The following is a 23,247-nucleotide window of genomic DNA, read 5'->3' as shown; positions in this document are numbered from 1 at the left end:
ATCATTCAAATGAAATGAATTTTATTATGTCTATAGTTGTATACATAATGTCAACCTGGATATTTTGTTAAATATTTGAATAATATTCACATATTAATTAAGTAGTAAACAAGCAAGTTTTACGTACATTGTCAATGGTGAAACTAAAAGTCAAAATTATATGAATTGGGTAAAAAATTAATATGATTGAATTTAACTATATATATTACTGTCAAAAAAAAAAGAATTTAACTATATATATACTATGAACACGGTTCTCATTAAATTGATCATGGATTAAAAACCCAAAAGATTTTTCAACTTTCAAGTATGATATAGAATAAAATATATATTTGTATTTTCTTTAGAAATAATATAATTTCCAGTTGTGTATATTTCCACCTTGATGCATGCGTTCCTGAACAGCAATGGGTAGATTTCAGGTCTTTTTTTAAATAAATAAATAAATAAAATTCCATTTGTGTATATTTCCACCTTAGGTTAATTAAGTACATTACACTCTTCAACATGATTCACTAATCACTAGCTGTCAGTTTAATTTACTTTTTTTTTTAAAAAATATTGAAGGTAATAATAATTGTTTTAATACTTATCATAGTGTCGGTCGATTTAATAATTATTATCAGTAAGGTTTTCCTTCATCCTGTAAATTTGTATGTTTGCGATTTTTATTAATTATGTTATCAAATTTTCTGTTATATTTTAAATTTGTTTTATTTTTTTTTTTTATCTTTTTTGTTCTATTTTCAACGTGACGCCAGTGGTACGGATTGCAAAGCTGACATGAACACATCAATATGACGCTCAGATATACAATGTCATATCATGCACTCATTAATTATGAGATTGTAAAAAACTGAAACATACGAAAATAAAATTTAATTTCGATCATATAAAGAACAAAATTGCAAAATACAAACATATAATTTTTTCGAAAACTGACTTATGATAACTTTCCGTAAATTCCAGCCATGCATGTATTACGGAATTTTGGAATGCACGTGATTTTTAAAATAATAGTTACTTTATTTAGTATGTAACTTTAATTAATTTGCATGCTATATTTCCTTAAACCATGCCAAAAGCTTCTGAACAAGTTGGCAAGTAGCATTACTTAATTACTGTAATTCTAAATAATATGATTTGCCGGTTAATCTTGATTGTATTGATAAATCATGATTCATGATCTATTAAGTACTGAAAAAGGTCAAGAAGGTATATTTCTTAAAATCGAAACCGAATTCGGATAGGTACATTAACCACTGGTAGTTAATATTAAATCTGATACATAAATAATTACCGATAATGATCAAATTGATATACTTACTATCAAGTAAAATTAACTAATTAAGGTCTCAAGGGTGTCCGAGTTGGTGGAGTACCTACGTAAGTTTTTGGGAATTGGTTAGGAGTTCGATTACCCCTACCTAAAGCTGTCAGACGGGTCAACCCACGGGAGGCGGGCCGGTCCACCAAAAACCTACCGTTTGATGGGTCGAGGGCAGGTCGGCCCACCATCCCGACGGGCTTGAAATCCTCAACCCAACCCAACTCAATCCAACTCAAGGTGGGTTGCGGGTTAAGCGGGTCGGCCCGCGAGTTGGATCACTACAAATAAAAATAAATAAAAATCATTATAATTAATTATAAATTTCATTTCATAAATAAATATTAATAAAAACATATAAATAAAATTTTTAATTATTGATTTCATATATGCAAATTTTATATAAAGTAATTAATACAAAAAAAATTCACAACTTTTATTAAAAAATACATATATCATAATAAAAGTAAAAATAATAATAATAATAATTCTCCAGGCCAGCTGGCCAACTCGAGCCTGTCGCGGGCTGACCCACTTAGGCTCGCGACCTGCACAGGTTGGCCCACCTAGGTCCATATTTAGTTGGGTTGAAAAAATTTCAACAAAACTCACTTAAATTATGGGGCGGGACGGGGCGGGGCGGGGCGACACGACTGTTCTAACCCAAATTGACGGTTCTACCAACCAACATTCTCTCGGATAAGCATGTTGCACAGAACTTACTTAGAAGGTGTTTAGTAGAGCTTATAAGCTCTTAGCTCTTTATATTTGTTTGGTAAATTTTTTGTCAAACATCTTATAAGCTGTCAAAATAAGTTGTTTGATAAGCTTATAAACTGTTTTTTTAAAAAATAAGGTGATCCCTAATTTTTTAGAAAATATCTTATTTGATATTTAATTTCTTCATATTATCCTTATATATTTTATTAAATTCTTACCATGTTCTCTACCCATTTTTTGTACATAATTTATAAAAAAAATATAAATAAAAACTAAAATTAAAAATAGTTTTATTTTTTTAGTATATGTTTAACATTTATGATAAATTTAAAACTATTTTTGTATATATATTAGTATTTACATTATTTTCATAGTATTATATTTTTTTGGTAATTTTGACAATAAAAAGATCTTATAATATCAAACACATCAACATCTTTAAGTTTTTTAAAATAATTTAATCCAAACACTTTAACATCTTATTTTTAAAATAAGACCTGGCATCTTATAAGCTCCTAAAATAATTTATAATTAAGCGCATAGAGCTTATAAGCTGTTTTTAATAAGCTTAGTCAAACACTCTCTTAGTGTGATTTACCTGATTAGCATAGTTTCAAGGTATTGCGTTAGCCCGAAGGTTCACCGAAAAGTAGCGGCCGCGGGTTTTCTCGTCGTTAAAAAAAATTAACTAATTAAGTGGAGACTAAAAGTGGTATATTTCCTAGGACTAAAAATTAATGACTATAGATTTCTTGGAATCTTTTTTCTGATAAATATATAAAATACGATAGTAAAATACATTCTATCGCTATGATCAGATTGTTTGCCACCAATTCTATAATAAACATTGAACAATATTCAGTCGAAGTAGTTTTTAAAAATTTAGGATTTGTGTCTTTAATTTCGAGACTTTAAAGTTGTCCATATAATGATATGATATAAACCTCTGGAAAAATTGTTGAAGGATTTGCATTGTTCTACAGGCTAATTAATAGTTGGTTCGTGAGAGACTTTCTTTGTTTATTAGGTTTATAGCCATTATAAATTAATTGTATGTCCAAAAAGTTGGTTCGTTAGCTGTTGATTATTCTATATTACTATATTATCTGTGCACACCAAAAAATAGCGATTTTGAATTTCTCACATGACAGAAAAAAGATGTTAAACCAACACATGTTTGATCAAGACTCCAAGTCTCCCACCAAATCAGAAAACTCAAAACCAAAATTAAATTAATGTAGTATATATTTTCAAAAAGGCTTAAATATGTGTCCTAAAAAAATAATGTAGTTAAACAAATGCTTTTCCAATCCCGTATAAACCATTTTAAATCTTTTTGCGTAGCGGTCACATATATCATTATTAAATAATACAAATAAATTAATATATAATCTTCCATAACAGATAATTAAATTCGAGGAAAGGACGTATGTATACATTTAAAAACGCTAATATTATTTTTTTTTTCCCAAAAAATTTATAGTACAAGCTAGAGTATGGTGTTCCACGTGTGGTAGAGTTGGGATCGGATAAATTGCGAGTTTCATTCATTTTGTGTGGTAGTTTGTTCAAACCTGACTTACAGGCAACCAGACAGCATCTTGAGTTTGGAATGCGTCACTTTTTGCCTCAAAAACTTGACATTTTGTATACAATTTTATTAAATTTTACAATAAATTTTAATTTAGCGAAAATTGTATTTTCAGTCCAATATATTTAATTATTTTTTGTGATTTTGGTTCTTTATGTCTTCGAGTTTCAGTATTGATTTTATATCTTTTAATTTTTAACAATTTTAGTCATTTTTTTTATTATCAAGAATACTGTTGATATGACATTGCAAACATTAGTGTCACATCAATAATGCATCGCTGTTACATCAGTTCCACAACACGACCGAAAGAAAAGATTAAAATTGAAAACAAAAAACAAAAGCAAAGATATCGAACTAACACTAAAATTTGATTACATAATTTCATAAACCATCAAAATCACATAAAAATAAAGGACCACAAATACAATTTCCTTTAATAATAATACAATTTTTTTTATGTAAAAGTAAAATTATATATGTTGGTCACTTATTTGTAGTACACGACATACATTATATTATTTATATAATTCAAATCTATGATTAATTGGACGAAGGTGTATTTTTTTAAAAAAAAAATATAAAAAGAATATATGTTTATATAAAATAAATAAATAAAAGAAAAAGGCCCACATAATACGACCCTCTAATTAGCCTCCTTCGACCAACAAAAGTTCAATAGCCCACTTTGTAGGAAGAAGGACCACTTCCTTCAGTTAAAAGTTGTATTCATACCGTCCTATCAATTATCATATATATATATATATATATATATATATATATATATATATATAAATTCTTTCAATATTAAAAAAAATGAAAATTATTTTGTCAATAGAGTAAATTAAATTTTACGGTGAGCTTTATACACGAATTAAATACCCTAATACCGTTTGGTTCAAGTGATATGATAAATAATACATAAATAAGTTATATAATGTAATAAAAATAAGTAAGAAATATTAATTAATATAATATTTGATTTGATTGATAAATTATAGTTTATTTGATTTGATGGATTAAATTTTATATAAAAATGATAAATTATCATTTTGTCCTTTTAACAATAAATAAAATGTGAATAATATTATTTATATGGAGTAATATAGTAATTTAAATTTAATGATTTGATTGATGTAAGAAAAATAATTAATGATTTGATTGATGTGAAATTAATAATAGATGGATAAATAATATGACGAGAAGAACGTGAGATTGAACAAGATAAGTTATACATATATTAATAATATTATAACCAAATAGTACAATATATATATATATGTGTGTGTCTTGAATTTTAGTAGTAAAGCAAATTTGGATAAAATAGGCATGCTTTGCTTTAAATAAAGTCAGCTTTTCTAATCTTCACTATTTGTAACCTAAACTTTTTGTGACACCTTTTCCTGGCTTGATCAATGGTAGATTTCAACCTAGCATATGAGTATTACCCTAATGATAGATCTAACACGACTATATATATATATATAGAGTTTCTTTCAAGTGCCCACCTACCATACCCACCACTATGCCCACCAATGATGTGGCACTATTCTATTGGACCTATAATTTATCACATCCAATAGAATAGTGTCACATCATTGGTGGGCATGGTAGGTTGGCACTTGAAAGAAACTATATATATATATATATATATATATATATTAATATTCTCGTGCACGAGTTGCGAATTTGTAAAGTTTTTGTTTTTTTAGAAAAAACAAAAACAAAATAAATTGTAAAATTAAAGCAATACAAAAAATATAGTGTTTTCGTAAATAAATAGTTAATAAAATACAACAAATACATTAATTTACGAATACATGACATTTTCGTAAATACAGAGACAATAAAGATCACAAATTTAATGTCATTTTTTTTACGGTAAAACTTGCAATATTATTAATGTTATTTTGGTAAATAAAAAAACATCTATCGACTAAGAAAAGATAAATGTTATATAAAATGACTAATTTGTCTAATAATTTTGATTTTGTTATGAATTAAGTTAGGATATATTTTTGTCAAATTTCATCGATTAATTGAAAATTTGTTAATTAAATGTCCTTTACTATATATTATATAGTAAGATATATATGATTAAGATAAGAAAATATAATTTCACCTTCAGGTGTGTAATCAATACAATATTAGATTATTTATTATTCCGTCAAAAAAATATAATATATTTATTAATAATTTGCAGCTTGCCTTATCCAAGTTATTTTTTAATATATTAACCTCCACAGCTATCAACATTCAACAACCCCATTTATTATATATATATATATATATATATATATATATATATATATATATATATATATAAATAAACTAGCTAGCTTCTTCATAAAAACCAAATATAAATTCCTTGGAAGAAATGTTAACAATTGTTATTTTTATAAAAATACATCCTACTGAATATTGATAACACAATATACATGGCTTCCAAAAAAAAAAATATTACTTACGTACAAGTCAAAAAAACAAGGAACAATTTTCCCATGTTCCTTTATTTTATTTTCTTTTATTGTTCCCATGTTCCTTTATTTTATAAAAATAAATAAATTCTTTTATTATTATATATATATGCGCTACACCTTGAGAGGATTAATTTAATTTATTCAAACAAAATCCCCTTGAGCAGCAGACAGCAGAGTACTGCAGGTGATATATATTACAAAGATTAATTTATATAATAATTAATTAATACCTACCTATTTGGTCACGTTGTTCTTTGAAAATTAAATTAGAAATTTTGACTTACCTTAATTATATGTTATTATTATTATTATTATTTTCCAAATGATTTTTATTTTCATGGAAAGTTCTGAGGTTTTGACTTCAAGTTTTCCCCGTAGAGACGTATGGACTGATCAAATAATGGAAGACTGCACCAATTTGAAAGTTATAACATTCTAGATGACTTTTATATATAAATCCTACATGACTTTCTGCATACCTACATGCATCTTAATCACCCAACAAATTCATTCATTCAAATTTCTTGCATATATCCTCTTCCATTTTCTTGCATTCAATCAATAGCCATTCATAGAATCGAAGCAACTCGAATTTTTTGCGAGGCCGGCCGGATCGAAAACATAGGCTTGGCCTGCGGAATTCACTTTTCTGGTAAGTTTTTTTACTTTTTTTCTGCAATTCATGGTGGTTCATATGTCACTTTTTGCATGTATATATGACATTATTAGTTGGTTTTTGCAAATAAACATGTTCTCTGACAAGCATGGATATTTTGAGCCATTATGTTCATGTTTGCATGCAATTCTATCATGAGCATGGGATCAACTTTCTTTAGTTTTTTTCTTCTTTTTTCTTTTCTTGTTCATGTGTGATTAATTAGACTCCGTGCAAAAAAATTTCTTTTTTAAAAGGTTTATGCATTACTAAAATACTCTGCTTATGCGTGTTAATTAAGTTGGACTGGAAAAGTGAAACTAGGACTATTAATATCTTGTCCTTCCCCCTTTTTTTCTGTAGAAGGGTACTAGCTAGGTGTAGTTTAGGGGTGTAAATGAGTCGAGATCGAATTCGGGTTCGGTCTATATATTTGGCTAGCTATATTAGTTCATCATATTAAAAAATGATCCATTAATATATATTAATATTCACAATATGCATAGTAACTTGTAATCTACTGCGATGACAGGTTGAAGCAATGAGGTCCATTCGGGGCCAAAGAATGGTGAAGCAACTATTTCTTTATGCCATGTTAATGGCTTCAAACATGTTACTACAAATTGAAGCAACTAGTTTTGTGTCAGGTATTTAGTTAAATGAATTCAGATGTCATATTTAGCAGCCAACATATTGTTGATTAATTTGATGTTATTTTTCAAAATTAGCAGGACGATATTTAGCAGAAACCGGTGTCTCGGATTCTAATGAACAGCCGTATGATCATGATCATAATACTGTGAGAGCAGATCCATTGGATCATTTGAAGAAATATAGAGGCGGATATGATGTATCAAACAAGCATTATTGGAGTGTAGGTGTTTGTTTTAGAAGCAATAGAAGAATGGTTTAATTTTCAAGCTTGTTTTTAAAAAAAATTATGCATCACTTAGAAAATACTAACAAAAATCCTCACTATATATGTGTTTACTATCTGCTACAGTCTACGGCTTTTACGGGTATATATGGATATGCAATTGCAGCGCTGTGGATCCTGTGCGGTGTCGGATATGGAGGCTTTCTTCTTGCAAGAGCTACTTGCTGTAAGAGCAACAGAAAGCTCAAGAAGAGATCAACTTGTCAGAACATGTGCTATCTGGAGCCTCTACTCTGGGCAGTTTTACTCACAGTCCTTGCAATGTATGCCATTCTCCACTATCTTTATATTTTACACACAAGTTAAAATACTAAAAACACAAGGCCAGCAGACAAAAAAAAAACAAAAGAAAAAAGAAAGTTGACATAGAATTGGACTAAAATGCTTATATTGCCTCTGATAATGATCTGTTTTGGCCGGTTCGATGCATGCGTTGTTCTTAAAAAAACAGTGATATAAAGTGGTTCAGTTCTTGAATCCACTTGCGCCTTTGTTGGGAAGCAATAATTGTTCGAACCGGCCAAAACATACTTGATAAAACGAGGAAAGAAAGGGCATAGGAAAGATTACATTACAAAACATATAATAGCTAAGCATAGAAGTGAGCATTTTTCACATGCAAGTTTGATTTATGAAAAACATCCCATTCAAATGTTTGTACATTATTATCACTCATTTTCAGAACTGGAAGCGGCCTAGTTCTTGGGGGAAATGCCAAGTTCCATTCGAGAGCGAAGACAATAATAGACATCATCATCGATACAGCCGACGATGCTTCACACACGATATACAATACCACTGGAGCTATGAAAGAAATGACCCTTAGTTTAGGAAAAGTTAATGGAACTCGCCAAGCCACGAGCTTCTTAAGTTCGACATCCAGAAAGCTCGATGCTCAGGCCGCCGATATAGCAAGACAAGCTTCCAAGCATAGACGTGACATCGATAAGGGCATAAAGATAGCGTAACGCCCTCGATCTCTATTCATATATGTTTGGTTGCAAGCAATTCAGTGCAGATGAATATTATTGTTTCTTTCTGATAATTGCAGGTACATTGTAACAACGGTGGCGATTTCGCTGTCTTTAATTACTGTAACTGCTCTACTAGGTAACATTTCACATAAATTCAAGAATTATACTTCTTTCTTTTTTCAAGTAGTTATACTTCTAACTTCTCGAATTCGATTGATCATATGCAGTCTCAGGTGTCCTAAAATTTCGAAGAACTCTTCACATGTAAGCACTAATATATACTTTGACACAAATCTTATGCAAAATTACCTAATTTCAAAGAGATTCTCATCTATTTTCACACCTATTGCATGCAGGCTAATCATACTATGCTGGATTTTCACTGTCCTGTGCTGGTTGTTCTTCGGGATTTATCTCTTCTTGAAAAAGTACGAAATGAAAAAATCATATAATCAAATGAAACATGGACAAAGTTGGTTAGTACTTAACAAACAATTACCCTATTTTTGTAGCTTCTCCGGCGACACGTGTACCGCACTCGAAAGCTTCCAGAAAGATCCATACAACAACAGCTTGAGCTCCATTGTACCATGTGATGAACTGCTTTCTGCAAAACCAGTGTTAAACGATGTTAGTGCAGGGATATACAACTTAGTGAAAGAGGTGTGTAACACTATAAAACCGACGTATTCGAATGGAGAATGCACAAAACTTGCAGTCTCCTCATTTATTTAACGTGCATGATTCATGATGCAGGTGAACAAGAATCTGTCCACTGATTATGGGAACATTGTTCAGATTTGCAATCCTTTCTCGCCGCCACCAAATTACGAATATCAGCCATGGAACTGCCCGGCTAATTCAATCAGAATAGGAGACATCTCTCAGGTGAGGAGAATATAAAAAACATCACAAATTCAATAGTTTGTTAAGCTGATACAAAACAGGAGAGAAGCAATCTAGTGTAGTGCAAAGTGCAAACCATTGAATGCATGCAATGACTTCTTTTTCTTAGGAATAATTGAAGTTTTCGAGATGCCGATGAAATATTTTGTCATCACATCACACTTATTTTCTCATTAGATAAATTACATGAAAAAGGATCCCCTGTTTCATGCTTCTGAGTTTTTAAATTGAATGGCAGTAACTTTATGGGTTTTCAAGTCACTTTTTATTAGTTTTAATATTCGATGTGTGACAATTGTAACGTATGCAATCGTAATGACTCTATATTTTTTGGGGGCATTGAAGGTGCTAAGAACGCTGGCTTGTCCTGATTCCAACGGCGAAACATGCAACGGAGGGATCGTAGTACCTGCCAATTACTTCTATACCGTGGAGGCTTACTCCACTTCGATACAAAAGTTACTGGATGTTTACCCCGGCATGGAAAGCCTGGTAGAGTGCCAGACGGTCAAGGACGCTTTCGCGAAAATCCTTCGCCAACACTGTCATCCATTGAAGAAATACGTGCGAATGGTGTGGGTGTCATTGCTGTTTCTATCAGTTGTGATGGTGTTGTTGATTCTGGTATGGATCATCGGAGCACACCACGATGACCGCAACCTCCACTCGTTGAACGGTTCCGTGAAACCGGTTGCATGATCACAAGGAGGGTGGTGTAGTGGACTCCAACTCTACTTGGAAAGCATAGCAAACTAACAGCAGGAAAAGGCAAGAGGGTGGCCGGCAAGGACACAGTCGCCCCCTTAATTTTTTCATTTTTTTTTCATGATTTTATATATTTTTTTCTTTGTTACATGTCTATATATTAAGATATGTTTCATCATCGAACTTTAGATTTGTAATTGTTTGCTAGCTATACGAAGACCATGCTCTGCCTCTTTGGGAGAAATACACAATCCTTAGGACAAAGATGTGCAAGGGATCAAAGAGCATGATATACATACCCCTTCCGCAACAACCCCTCGAATATGGGATATTAAATTATTAATGTAATGAATTTATGGACATGAAATAATTCAAAGAAAGTTATTTATTTGATTTGTTCATCGACAATGTTATACTTGGGAAATATACAATTTAGTTCTTTAAGTTATTGTTTTCCTTATTTCGCAGGAGTGTTAACGTGATTCTGAAAATTACTTATATTAAACTGGAAAATGGGGTCGAAAAACCGAAAAATTGATGATGTGTTTAATGTCACGTCAAGGCCATGACGAAATAGGACTGAAAACTCAGAAAACCTAAAGTTGCATGAGTGAAGATTAAATCGCTGCCATGGAATGTTAGGCATTTTAAGATGCTCATGCATAACGGAAGATGGTTGTGATTTTTTCTCCCGTCTTATCATTATCTCTGTTTTCCCTTTTTTTTTTTTTTGGTTTGCAATTTTTATTTTTTTTCCTTATGTGGCGTTGACATGGCGACTACGACGCCACGTTTATATGTGGAGTGCTATGTGAGGTAAAAAAGCTAAAATTGAAAGATACAATGCTAATACCCAATTTTGATTAAAATTGCAAAGCAACAAATATACTTGATGAAACTACAATTTTTCAGACTGAATGCGTAGACTTTCTCAATGTCTTTCAAAAAAGGTTATAGCAAATGTATATATATTTGCTGATCCAAAAAATTGAAAAGAATGCAGGATTTGAAGTCCCAAGGCCACAAAATCCAGGCTTAACAAACTGCAGTTACATTTTAAAAAGCAGTGGGTTCTTTCCTTGATCGTAGAGAGGGGGAATACTCTGTTCACTTGTAAAGAAATTTCTTGGATCCACTCTTGACTTCACTTCCGCCAGTTTCTTGAAGTTCCCTTTGAAGTACTTGGTTCCCCAGATCGCTGCTTGTGAGTAAGCAACGTTTCCGGGCTCGTTGAAACCGATATCAAGATCCCTGTAATTCAAGTAAGCAGTTCTTGGAGAGCTTGAAACATACGGTTCCATATAATCGTAAAGCTCCCTGATCCAGTTCATGTGTCTTTTGGATTCAGCTTCACCATCTGCAGTCCACTGCACAATGTACAGTATGTTGTACAAAGTCCCTTTTCTGTGAGGGAATGGGAGTTCAGATTCTGGGATTTCATCCATTTTTCCACCATAAGGATCCATGATCATGATACCGATTTCTACTTCCGAAATCCGTTTTCTTACTGCGTCCCACACGATGTCTTGAATTGGTTCTTTGGCAAAATCTGATTTTGCCTTGAGGTAGCTTTTACCGGCCTGGACGTTTCTCTCCAGCAACACTTCCAATGGATCTCTTCCAGGCTTGAATCTTTGAAAATATAGAGTCGACTCAATCCAGCTCATCTCACTGCAGTCGATTGGAGCCAATCCGAGTTCTGGAAATCTCTTCTCCATTAACGGCATTAGCTCCTCTACAGAGCCCAAGAAGAGCGAATCAAACAGGACTTCTACTTCACCTCTGTCTGAATTCTGAAGTATGAGCCTGATGAATAAATCTTGGGGCAGCTTGCTTGCGACGTTTTGCCATATGTTTACAAGTTCTACGCCTTGTTGATCCAGATTCTTGTGGACTGTGAAAACAGTAACAACTGGTGGAACTCGAACCAGCTTGATTTTCCAGGCAATTATGACTCCAAAGCTAGCTCCTCCACCTCCTCTAATAGCCCAGAACAAGTCTTCGCCCATCGCCTCTCGATCAAGAACTCTAGCATTTACATCTATCAAGTAAGCATCTATGATGTTATCTGCAGCCAGGCCATATTTTCTGAGCAATGTACCGAACCCTCCTCCGCTGAAGTGGCCGCCGACTCCTACACTCGGGCATATTCCAGCAGGGAATCCAAGAACATTGCTACTCTTGGCTACACTATAGTAAAGTTCCCCCAGTGTTGCACCAGACTGAACCCAAGCTGTTTCCTCCTCCAAATCGACGCTGATGGCACGGAAATTGGTGAGATCGACGACTATATATGGGAGCCTGCAGAGGAACGAAAGGCCTTCGTAGTCATGGCCGCCACTCCGAACTCTGATCTGTAGATTATGCTTCTTGCCACAAACAACGGCCGCTTGAATCTCGGTTTCGGTGTAAGGCATAACGATGAATGCGGGTTTAGAAGAAGAAGTGAAGTTCAATCTGAGATTCTGCTGAAAAGAGCTGAAGAGATTGGGGTATGATGGAGAGGTTGGATCATGGATGTATTTGAAATCTTGAATATATCCTGGAGAGGAGTGGGTGGACATGCAGCTCGCAAAATCTTGTTGATTTGCAATGCAGACTTTGAAGGAAATGGAAATCCATAGCAGAAGAAGAGGGGGGAGGTTGTGGCAATGCATTTTTCCAAGTGAAAAGCTTTGCAAGATTGTCACAATGAATGAGAGTAAATGGTTATAGTGGGACCATTTGCATGCACAGATTTTAATTGGATGTTTTTTGAGCCACAGTTTACACCGTATCTGCACGTGCTATTTTGGCTTTGGTTTCTTTTTCTTTCAAATAATGATGACAAGTTTGTCAATTGCCCTCAAATCATTTATTGCCCGAGGCGTATGCAAATTGCAAAACGAATACTACAACACTAGCTAGCATATGAACATCTTGTGCACAATTTCTTCATTCTGGACAAAACACCATCTTTTTTAAAAAAAAAAAAAAAGTTAAATAAAATAAATATTTGATACAGTCTCTTGATTAGGCTCTTGTTTTAGATGATCTTACGATCAGGGGCGGACTGCGGAGGATCGGTCGGCGGGTAGGGGGCCACCGCACCGGCCACGGTCGCCTCTCCTCCCTGCTCTTCAATTTATTAGGTGAAGGGGCTGGGGGCTGGTGTCAACCCCCAGGAAGGACTTTCCCACCCAAGCTATTCCACATTTTAATGACAATAAGTTAGGGTAGATTTTGAGGGATTTCCTTTTAATTAAGAAATATTTTGAATTTTTTTTCAAAAAATATTAATGATAATATCTATAGCTTATCTATCTAAAGTGAGTCGTTTTTCAATTGTGAAAAGACACACCACACTATTCATCTATATAAATAATTAGACATCTTTGATGTAAAATTCTATTCTCACATTGAGATGCAGAAAAAAATCAATTTTTTGATTAATTTTTTCACCTACTCAAAGTCTATTGACTCAAATTAACCGTGATATTTACATTTCAATTTTCAATTTTATTGTGTTTTTTTTTTTACATTCTCTTAACCTCGAATTTCTCTCTCCCCTCAATTAATTGTGCAATTTATCATGTTTCATTTATATATTCATACATACAACATTTAGTTGTATCGCTGATAAGCTTCAGTAAAGTTCAACAAATGCAAGTGAACTTATGCTCTATTTGTTTCAAATGCCCTTCTTAGGTAAGCTGGTTTCATATGTGATTTTTTGACATTTTAGTGCAATGACACAGCAGAGAAAGTCTTTTAAGATAAGATCCATTGATAGTCTTATATTAAAACACATTGGGAGTTGCCGTCCAAATATAAAATAGACTCGTCTCTCTTTTAATTCATTTTCCACATTTAACCATGTTATGAACACGCCAGATTTCAACCTTGTTTACAGAGAAAGTCCATGCGGAAATGAAACTCCTCTATGAGCATTGATTACACGCCATGTTTAAGTCAAAATAGACTCTATTTTTGCCTGTTTCTCAGCAATGTTTGAGGTGAAATACAAAAGGAAAAAGCAGCACTCAAAAGCAAGATCCAGAGTTCGAGCCCTTACGAGAGCAGATGAGAACCAAAAATGTCAGATTTCTGATGATCGCTTCACCTTTTCCTTCAAAAATTGCAGTATGTGTTCTTTTTTCCAGTTATCAATTCTGCACGAGAAAGTACAAAGATTGTTGCATGTTAGTGAATGGCCACGTTGGAATCATTGGCAAGGAAACTTGCGACAATAGAGACAAAATAAAGCCCGACCACTGTCCAGAATAGGGTTATGTGGAAACTTAAAGGTCCTAAAGCCCAAGACTAAAGCCAGATCTAAAGGACTAGAAGAGCCCTTCAAATTTTCATCGCAATCGCAATCGATTGTGGTCGATGTTGAAAAAGGAAAACAAATCAAGAAATTAAGAAACTTTCATTGCAAAATTTAGGAATGGATGTCCGAAAACGTAGGGTAAGTTTACCTTATGGTTTCCTTGAGTTGTCCGTCTTCATCTAGCATGATCAACTTTGGTGGAGAGTTATAAGCGTATTGAACTTTGACAGTTGGGAATTTATCCTTCTCCTCCTCGATGAAACCAACTAATTCAGGATAAAAAACGAGCTTCCTCATGCAAACCTCTAAAGTTGCTCCATGATATATAACCTGGACAAAGTTGAAACAAGAAAGTAATCCTCCATAAACAAAAAAAAAAAAAATGTGAGCAAACATCAGACCTGACAAGAAACAGAGGATATTTAAAAAAAACATATAGTCATATATTTTATATATCTTACTTTCTACCAGAATCACAAGTAACAAATGAGTAAAGCAAGGGGGACAAGAACCAAATTTGAAGCAACTTCTCTCTTATGGGCTTTTATACAATATCATTCTTGCTGTCCAGAAGAAAATACGGGAAGATCGAGAACCAATTAAAAATACGAAATGGAAAATTAGTGTCCTACTGTATCACAGGTTACTTGTTGTCAAATGTACCTTGCTTGTTGCATCATCCGAATCCTCAGCACAACACTTTAAACAATCAGATACCAGTTCTGCATTCAATGAGAATTGAGGTCCAGATAAGGTGGTGGACTTATGGGAAAAATGAAAACTAATTCCATCTCTCTTTTTCATCGTTGAAAAAAAGAGAATGAGCCCTGCTGTTGCGCCTGGCGTCGCCTTGCGCTTAAGCGAGCAAAGCGAGCGCTTTTCACAACTATGGCCCTGCATACTTCGGAATCTAATAATTTGAACCATCTTCATATCATGTAATGCTGATTTTATTATTTTTTCATAATTATATTTTTAATATTTCATAGTATAAATTTGAACTATCTTCATTGCATGTACCATTTATTATTTTTATTAAGTTAAAGAATCAACTACTCACATACACTGAAAAAAAATAATATTTACTGCATACTAATTCCATTTGAACAACAAAAAATATTTTTCATTGAACCATTATTAGGAACATCCTCAAAATATGCTAAACTTTCACTCCTGCAGATTTTTACATATGCCATTCCCACGCTAGCTTTAATTTTGCAAGGTGGCATTATGAATATTGGATACTAGTAGTAATATGGAAAATCCAACATGACACAGGTCCTTGCTTTTCCTCCTGATCTGTTTGAGGTCTCCCTTCATAAGTCATAACTAATCTCCATGATGATGGTTGACAGAAAAGTTTTTTTGTTTTTTTTTCATATTCACAGTACAACTTTCTTAAGTTGCATTTCAATTATTTTCCATTGCCTTCAGGAAAAAAAAAAGGAAAAAAAAGTGAATGGTGTGATTTTGGAAATTTTCACAGTAACATGTCACATTCAACTAATTAAGTGGTCTCAGTGCAAGGAATGGCTCTGATAAGCTAAGCCATTATTGTGACTGGTATAGCCATTATAGTGATCAGTATCTACTCAAGTAGATTTATACATAGCCTGCTCGCTTTTGAGTCTCAAAGACAAAGAGCATGGGGTACCCCGGACAAAGAGCTTTTGATAATTTTAGAGGTGTCTCATGCTACCTAGCTCTTCATGAATTTTCATATTTTAGGGAGAAAAATTTACACATATCATCAAAATATTCTTCTCTAATGCACGAGGAGTTCATTTACCATTACTTCCATGTAGCGGCAAGTAAATCAAAGTGGAGCAAGTAGAGAGACATAACTGGGCAATTATATCTGCCGAAAAATGCATAGTTGCTACGGTAATGGTATGGTACTACGGTGCATGAAATTTTATGTTAGGCTATAAAATCAAGAGCAGAGGCCAGCAGCAACAAAGACTAGGCTTTTGTGGGAAAATCATACAAATTTTTTAAGAGTCCATGAGGAATCATAACCTTGCACTGACACTGATAAGATAGTGAACAAGAAATTATTTATAATCCTAGTCACTGAGAATCTCAATCCTGTAAACATAAATGTACATAAAAACCCTAGTTTCTGAAAATTCTTGTTCTGATTCATAATAACCAACCCCAATCTGTTTCCGGGCACACACACAAACATCTGAAAAGAAAAATCACCAGAGAAGGAGAAACCCAAAAAAAAAGCACAATATTATCTGTGAAACCGAAATGGAGTGGTTGAAAACCAAAACAAGAAAGAATACATTGGCACAAAATTCATATAAAAGAATACATGCATACCTTGATCTTTGGTGTATTCGGCAAAGGTGTGGCAGTCCGAGCAAAGGGCGAGACCGGTGAATCCTAATCCCTCGCAGTCTTTAGTGCTCAATTTCTGGTCTGCCTCGCAGGCATGAAAAACCAAAAATAATGGAATTACTGCCAGAACAAATTTGCAAATCGACATTGTTCCCTTGATTTTGAGGTCCAGAAGAGAAATATGGGTATTGATCGGATTCCGGGGCAGATATTTGAACAATTCGACGATAGTGAAGAGCGAAGCCAAAAAGTCAAGCAGCGTCGCAAATCCGGTAACCTTCACTTTTATGAGATCATCAATATATTTCAGTAATTCTAAAAAAAACAAAATTATTGTAAAAAAGTAAAAATTTACGGTAAAAAGTAAAAATTCAAAAACTCAAAATTTATCAAATTCTACACTTTATAAAATTTTTCTCTCTTCACAATTGTGTTTTTCTACACAAATGGAGAGACCTATTTATAGATCTCAATTGGAGATTAGTCAAAAATTAATACATCATTAATTACATCATCACACACTAATTTTCAATATTTTACAACTCAATTTTCAACTTTCAACCTTCAACATTCAACAATAAATAATAATATATATTTATATATATTTTCAACACTCCCCCTTGTGATGATGATCATGATAGAATGACTATCTCCATTACGTGTTGTATACTGCCTCGTTAAAAACCTTACTAGGAAAAATCCATTGGGACAAAAACCATAGTAAGGAAAAAAGAGTGCAGCCACGTAAACTCCCCCTGATGTCAACATGAATGATTCTTCACATATTTCGTAGATTGCGCATCCCAATATTATAAATGTGTTTTCTGAATATCGCCGTGGGAAGTGCCTTTGTGAAGAGATCGGATGAGTTCTCACTTGATTGAATGTAACAGATATCAATATCTTTATTCTTCTCCAGCTCTTGAGTGTATGCAAAGAATTTAGGAGGAATATGTTTAGTTCTGTCACTTTTGATGTATCCTTCTTTCATTTGGGCAACACATGCGGCATTATCTTCATACAGTGTGATTGGATTCTTGTCCACTGATAATCCGCAAGAAGTTTGGATATGCCGAGTCATTGATTTAAGCCAGACACATTCACGGCTTGCTTCATGTAGTGCAATAATCTCGGCATGATTTGATGAAGTTGTAACAAGTGTTTGTTTCTGTGATCGCCAAGAGATTGCAGTGCCTCCACGAGTAAATACATATCCGGTTTGGGAACGTGCCTTATGTGGATCAGATAAGTATCCAGCATCAGCATAACCAATTATTCTCTGATTTGTATCTTTTGGATACAAAAGTCCCAAATCCGTCGTTCCTCGTAAATAACGGAATATATGTTTAATTCCGTTCCAGTGCCTCTTCGTTGGACATGAACTGAATCTTGCCAATAAATTTACTGCAAAAGATATGTCTGGTCTAGTGCAATTTGCAAGATACATAAGGGCACCAATGGCACTTAGATATGGTACTTCAGGACCAAGAACAACTTCATCATCTTCACATGGACGAAATGGATCCTTTTCTATATTCAATGATCTGACAACCATTGGAGTACTTAAAGGATTTGATTGATCCATATTAAAACGTTTAAGGACCTTCTCTGTATAATTAGACTGGTGAACAAAAATTCCACATTCTTTTTGTTCAATTTGTAAACCAAGACAATACTTGGTTTTTCCAAGGTCTTTCATTTCAAATTCTTCCTTCAAGTATAACATCACTTCTTGAATTTCTTTATTCGTTCCAATGATGTTTAAATCATCAACATATACAGCAATAATCACGCATCCCGATGTTGTTTTCTTGATGAAAACACAAGGGCATATTGGATCATTTACATATCCCTTTTTCATCAAGTGTTCACTTAGCCGATTATACCACATTCGGCCGGATTGCTTTAATCCATACAATGATCTTTGTAATTTCACAGAATAAAATTCTCTGGGTTCTGAACTTTGTGCTTCTAGCATCTTAAATCCTTCAGGGATTTTCATGTATATATCACTATCAAGTGATCCGTATAAATAAGCTGTAACAACATCCATTAGACGCATGTCCAAGTTTTCAGACACTGCTAAACTGATCAAATACCGAAACGTAATTGCATCCATAACAGGAGAATATGTTTCTTCATAATCAATTCCAGGTCTTTGAGAAAAACCTTGTGTAACAAGTCGAGCTTTATATCTCACTATTTCATTTTTCTCATTTCTCTTTCGAATAAAAACTCATTTGTACCCAACAGGTTTAACACCTTTAGGTGTAAGGACTATAGGTCCAAAAACACTACGTTTATTTAGCGAATTTAATTCAACTTGGATGGCATCTTTCCATTTTGACCAATCCTTTCGAGTTTTGCATTCACCAAAAGATTTTGGTTCATTATCTTCATTTACGATGTCACATGCCACATTGTACGAAAATATCTCATCAATATCTTGTACATTCTTTCGGTTCCATATTTTTCCAGTATTAATATAATTGATAGAGATTTCATGATTCTCGTCAGTTTGTGGTTCTGACAAAATATTTTCATCATCGTGTGTTTCTTCTGGAACACCATTTTCTATTTTCTGATCATCATTTTTCTCTATGTATTTTTTTTTCCGAGGATTTTTATCCTTTGAACCGATTGGTCTTCCACGCTTCAGGCGTTTTATGACATCATGAATGTCTTCATTTTGTTTCTTTGGAATTTCAACTCGAGCAGGGGCATTTACAGCAGGTATATATGATTTTGTTACCCCTTTTGTGTCTGCAAATGCATCTGGCATTTGATTTGCTATTCTTTGCAAATGCACAATTTGCTGTACATCTTTATCACATTGTTTAGTTCTAGGATCCAAATGTAATAATGATGGTACATACCATGTGATTTCTTTTTCGATGTGTTTCTTTTCTCCCCCTAACATTGGGAAGTTATTTTCATCAAAATGACAATCAGCAAACCGTGCTGTAAACACATCGCCTGTCTGAGCCTCAAGATATCTAATGATTGATAGACTATTATAGCCGATATAAATACCATTCTTTCTTTGAGGTCCCATTTTTGTTCTTTGAGGTGGTGTAATAGGCACATACACCATACATCCAAAAATTCTCAAATGAGAAATATCTGGTTCTTTGCCAAATACAAGCTGCAATGGGGAGTGTTTATGATATGCACTTGGCCTGATGCGAATCAATGCAGCAGCGTGTAAAATTGCATGTCCCCATATAGAAATAGGGAGTTTCGTTCTCATAATCATTGGTCTAGCAATCAATTGCAGACGTTTAATCAATGATTCAGCTAATCCATTTTGTGTATGAACATGAGCTACAGGATGTTCAACAGTAATTTCCATCGACATACAATAGTCGTTAAAAGTCTGGGAAGTAAATTCTCCAGCATTATCAAGTCTTATTTTCTTGATCGTATATTCGGGAAATTGATTCCGCAATTTTATTATTTGAGCCATCAATTTTGCAAATGCCACATTCCGAGTGGACAATAAACATACATGTGACCATCTGCTAGAGGCATCGATCAGTACCATAAAGTATCGAAATGGTCCACATGGTGGATGAATTGGCCCACAAATATCACCTTGAATACGTTCAAGAAATATGGGTGATTCCTTTTGGATTTTAGCTGGTGATGGTCTTATAATAAGTTTCCCCAGAGAACATGCTTTACACTGAAACTTATTATTCTGAAAGATCTTCTGGTCTTTCAGTGGATGACCACTTGTATTTTCTATAATCCTTCGCATCATTATTGAACCAGGATGTCCCAATCGATCATGCCAATTTGTTAGTATTGAAGAATTTCCAATAACCATATTTGATTCGATTGGACTTATATGTGTATAATGCAATCCAGTAGGGAGCATTGATAATTTCTCAACTACATATTTCTTTCCTGATTTATATGTAGTAAGACACATATATTTCTCATTTCCTTCGGTTATTGTTTCCGTATCATAACCATGAGAATATATATCATTAAAACTCAACAAATTTCTTTGTGATCGTGGTGAATATAAAGCACTATTTATCAAAAATTTTGTACCATTAGGTAACAAAAATTGTGCTTTGCCACATCCTTCAATCAAGTCTACAGGACCTGATATGGTATTCACCATTGTTTTTGTTGGTTTTATTTTCAAGAAATATCTTTCATCTTGCAGAATAGTGTGCGTTGTACCACTATCTGGTATGCAAATTTCCATGGTATTATTTCCATGTTTGCTCATAGCATTTTCCATATCAAACTTCACAAAAATGCAATAAAAAAAATTAAGTACAATGCAAAATATAATATGCTTTATAAGAATGCATGAAAAATATAACATGTTACATTCTAGTCCCACCAATATATTAATCATTGTTCTCGAAATCATTTGAAAAATCGGCAGCATTGAAATAAGTTGAACCACATAAATGGTTACTGTTTTCAACAAAATTGGTCTCTTTTCTTTCCCCTTTATTGATACTTTAAAGAGCTTACATAAGTGCTCAGGGGTACATGACCAATGTCTTGGAGTGCCACATTTATAACAAGCACTCTCATATCTTTTTGAGTGATTTTATTTTCACTCATATTTTCATGCTGCCTTTTTGGGTGGTACGTGACGTTCTTTTGAGATTAGTTATTGAAGTAACTATCTCGATTATTTTTATATCCACGGCCGTAACCACGACCGCGATCATTTTTACGCCCACGTCCACGCCCACGTCCTCGTCCACGACCTCGACCAAAATCTTGTCTATATCTTTGATTTTGGTTTTCATTTTTACTTACGACATTTGCTTCAGGAAATGCCATTGAACCAGTAGGTCTGGACTGATGATTTCTCATGAGCAATTCATTATTCTTTTCCGCCACGAGTAAACATGCGATGAGTTCTGAGTATCTTGAAAATCCACGCACTCTATATTGCTGTTGTAGAGTTATATTTGATGCGTGGAATGTGGAAAATGTCTTTTCAAGCATTTCCATCTCAGTAATATTATGCCCACAAAATTTCAGCTGTGAGACAATTCGATACATCGCAGAATTATAATCACTCACCTTTTTAAAATCTTGGAATCTTAAAGTATTCCATTCATCTCGTGCGGTCGGAAGTATAACTTCCCGTATATGCTCAAAACGTTCTTTTAACCCTTTCCACAAAATCATTGGGTCTTTTTCGGTCAAATATTCACATTTCAACCCCTCATCAAGATGTCTGCGTAAAAATATCATCGCTTTTGCTTTATCTTATGAGGATGATATGTTATTTTCTTTGATAGTTTCGTTAAGACCCAATGACTCGAGATGCATTTCTACATCGAGGGTCCATGGCATATAATTTTTTTCGGTTATATCAAGTGCAATGAATTCGAGTTTCGCCAAGTTCGACATGGTGGTACTAGAAAATAACAATGCATTTTATTAGTTAATTTCAATAATAATTACACCAAGAAACAAGGGGTAAATAAAACATACAAGCAAACTTAAAAATAATTTAAACTCGAGCGTCGGAAAATCTCCGAAAAATACAATGCTTGTAGCTATGATGACCAACATGGTTATAAGAAATAGGCTTAAAAATGCCATCTTCTTCTCTTCGAAAAACCTTGTAGAATTTGAGAGAAAAAAATAAGTTTTGGTGTGATTGAAAATGAGTTTGAGTGAACATATTTATAGGCCAAAAACTAGCCGTTTGTGACCGTTTGTGACCGTTGGGGGTAAGAAAAAAATCGAGTATGTGTTGAATAAAAATTCGTGATAATGATGCAATGCATATAATGATAATCATAATTAAATAATTATGTATATCATATCACATTATTATAAGGTCGGTGTCGTAGACAACCTTTTTATATAATATTGTGAAATTATACTAATATAGTTAGTATAAAGTCAGGTATAGTATATCATATCACATTATTATAAGATCGGTGTCGTAGACAACCTTTTATATAATAACATGAGATTATAAAAATATGGTTAGTATATAAATACACAATAATATATATCATATCACGTTATTATAAGGTCAGTGTCATAGACAACCTTTTATATAATAACATGAAATTATATATTAATATAGTTAATATATATACATAATAAATATATATCACGTTATTGTTTAAAAACCTTAGAGGCTTTTATACTTGTCGTATCCCTTACCGGGAGTGTGGGATGTCGTCTTAACATCCTCCCAGGATTTATAACAAGTTTTAAAAAAAAAACTTATTTTTTCATAACATGATATTATATATTAATATATACACAATAAAAATATATAAACAGTAAAAT

General features: G+C 33.4%; 3 protein-coding genes across 4 annotated transcripts; 1 reads left to right on the top strand and 2 right to left on the bottom strand.

Annotated features, from left to right (window-relative positions):
• The first annotated feature begins 6,575 nt into the window (after positions 1-6,575).
• Positions 6,576-10,609, top strand: LOC140866422 (uncharacterized). 2 transcript variants are annotated; one of them, XM_073271410.1, is made up of 11 exons: positions 6,576-6,770; positions 7,306-7,420; positions 7,505-7,647; positions 7,777-7,973; positions 8,393-8,674; positions 8,762-8,820; positions 8,912-8,948; positions 9,041-9,112; positions 9,197-9,347; positions 9,441-9,572; positions 9,936-10,609. In XM_073271410.1, exons 2-11 carry the CDS (start codon positions 7,315-7,317, stop codon positions 10,287-10,289), a joined length of 1,533 nt encoding a protein of 510 aa, XP_073127511.1. In that variant the 5' UTR covers positions 6,576-6,770; positions 7,306-7,314; the 3' UTR covers positions 10,290-10,609. The 2 variants fall into 2 exon arrangements, with proteins under 2 accessions (XP_073127511.1, XP_073127510.1); XM_073271409.1 differs by having other exon boundaries at positions 7,502-7,647.
• A 616-nt stretch (positions 10,610-11,225) lies between these two features.
• Positions 11,226-13,224, bottom strand: LOC140866393 (berberine bridge enzyme-like 22). Its single transcript, XM_073271371.1, has one exon. It carries the CDS (start codon positions 12,950-12,952, stop codon positions 11,345-11,347), a length of 1,608 nt encoding a protein of 535 aa, XP_073127472.1. The 5' UTR covers positions 12,953-13,224; the 3' UTR covers positions 11,226-11,344.
• Positions 13,225-14,122: 898 nt separating this feature from the next.
• LOC140865359 (uncharacterized) lies at positions 14,123-17,270 on the bottom strand. The gene is made up of 4 exons (XM_073269973.1): positions 16,936-17,270; positions 15,271-15,329; positions 14,756-14,937; positions 14,123-14,446 (listed from the first exon to the last, which is right to left on the bottom strand). The coding sequence occupies exons 1-4, from the start codon at positions 17,099-17,101 to the stop codon at positions 14,374-14,376; spliced, it is 480 nt and encodes a 159-aa protein (XP_073126074.1). The 5' UTR covers positions 17,102-17,270; the 3' UTR covers positions 14,123-14,373.
• Positions 17,271-23,247: the final 5,977 nt, after the last annotated feature.

This window comes from Henckelia pumila, chromosome 4 (assembly GCF_033568475.1).
Source record: "Henckelia pumila isolate YLH828 chromosome 4, ASM3356847v2, whole genome shotgun sequence".
Taxonomy (NCBI): domain Eukaryota; kingdom Viridiplantae; phylum Streptophyta; class Magnoliopsida; order Lamiales; family Gesneriaceae; genus Henckelia; species Henckelia pumila.
Note: the sequence above shows the minus strand (reverse complement) of the source record. Positions and strands in the feature narration are given on the sequence as shown.

Excerpts from the sequence above, each read along its gene's own strand:
- LOC140866422 (XM_073271409.1), top strand. The coding sequence starts at position 7,315 with ATGAGGTCCATTCGGGGCCAAAGAATGGTGAAGCAACTATTTCTTTAT. Across the intron at positions 8,949-9,040 it reads TTTCGAAGAACTCTTCACAT|GCTAATCATACTATGCTGGA; the intron begins GTAAGCACTAAT and ends TATTGCATGCAG. Across the intron at positions 9,113-9,196 it reads ATTTATCTCTTCTTGAAAAA|CTTCTCCGGCGACACGTGTA; the intron begins GTACGAAATGAA and ends CTATTTTTGTAG.
- LOC140866393 (XM_073271371.1), bottom strand. The coding sequence starts at position 12,952 with ATGCATTGCCACAACCTCCCCCCTCTTCTTCTGCTATGGATTTCCATT.
- LOC140865359 (XM_073269973.1), bottom strand. The coding sequence starts at position 17,101 with ATGTCGATTTGCAAATTTGTTCTGGCAGTAATTCCATTATTTTTGGTT. Across the intron at positions 15,330-16,935 it reads CGAATACACCAAAGATCAAG|AACTGGTATCTGATTGTTTA; the intron begins GTATGCATGTAT and ends CATTGAATGCAG. Across the intron at positions 14,447-14,755 it reads CAACTCAAGGAAACCATAAG|AATTGATAACTGGAAAAAAG; the intron begins GTAAACTTACCC and ends TTTCTCGTGCAG.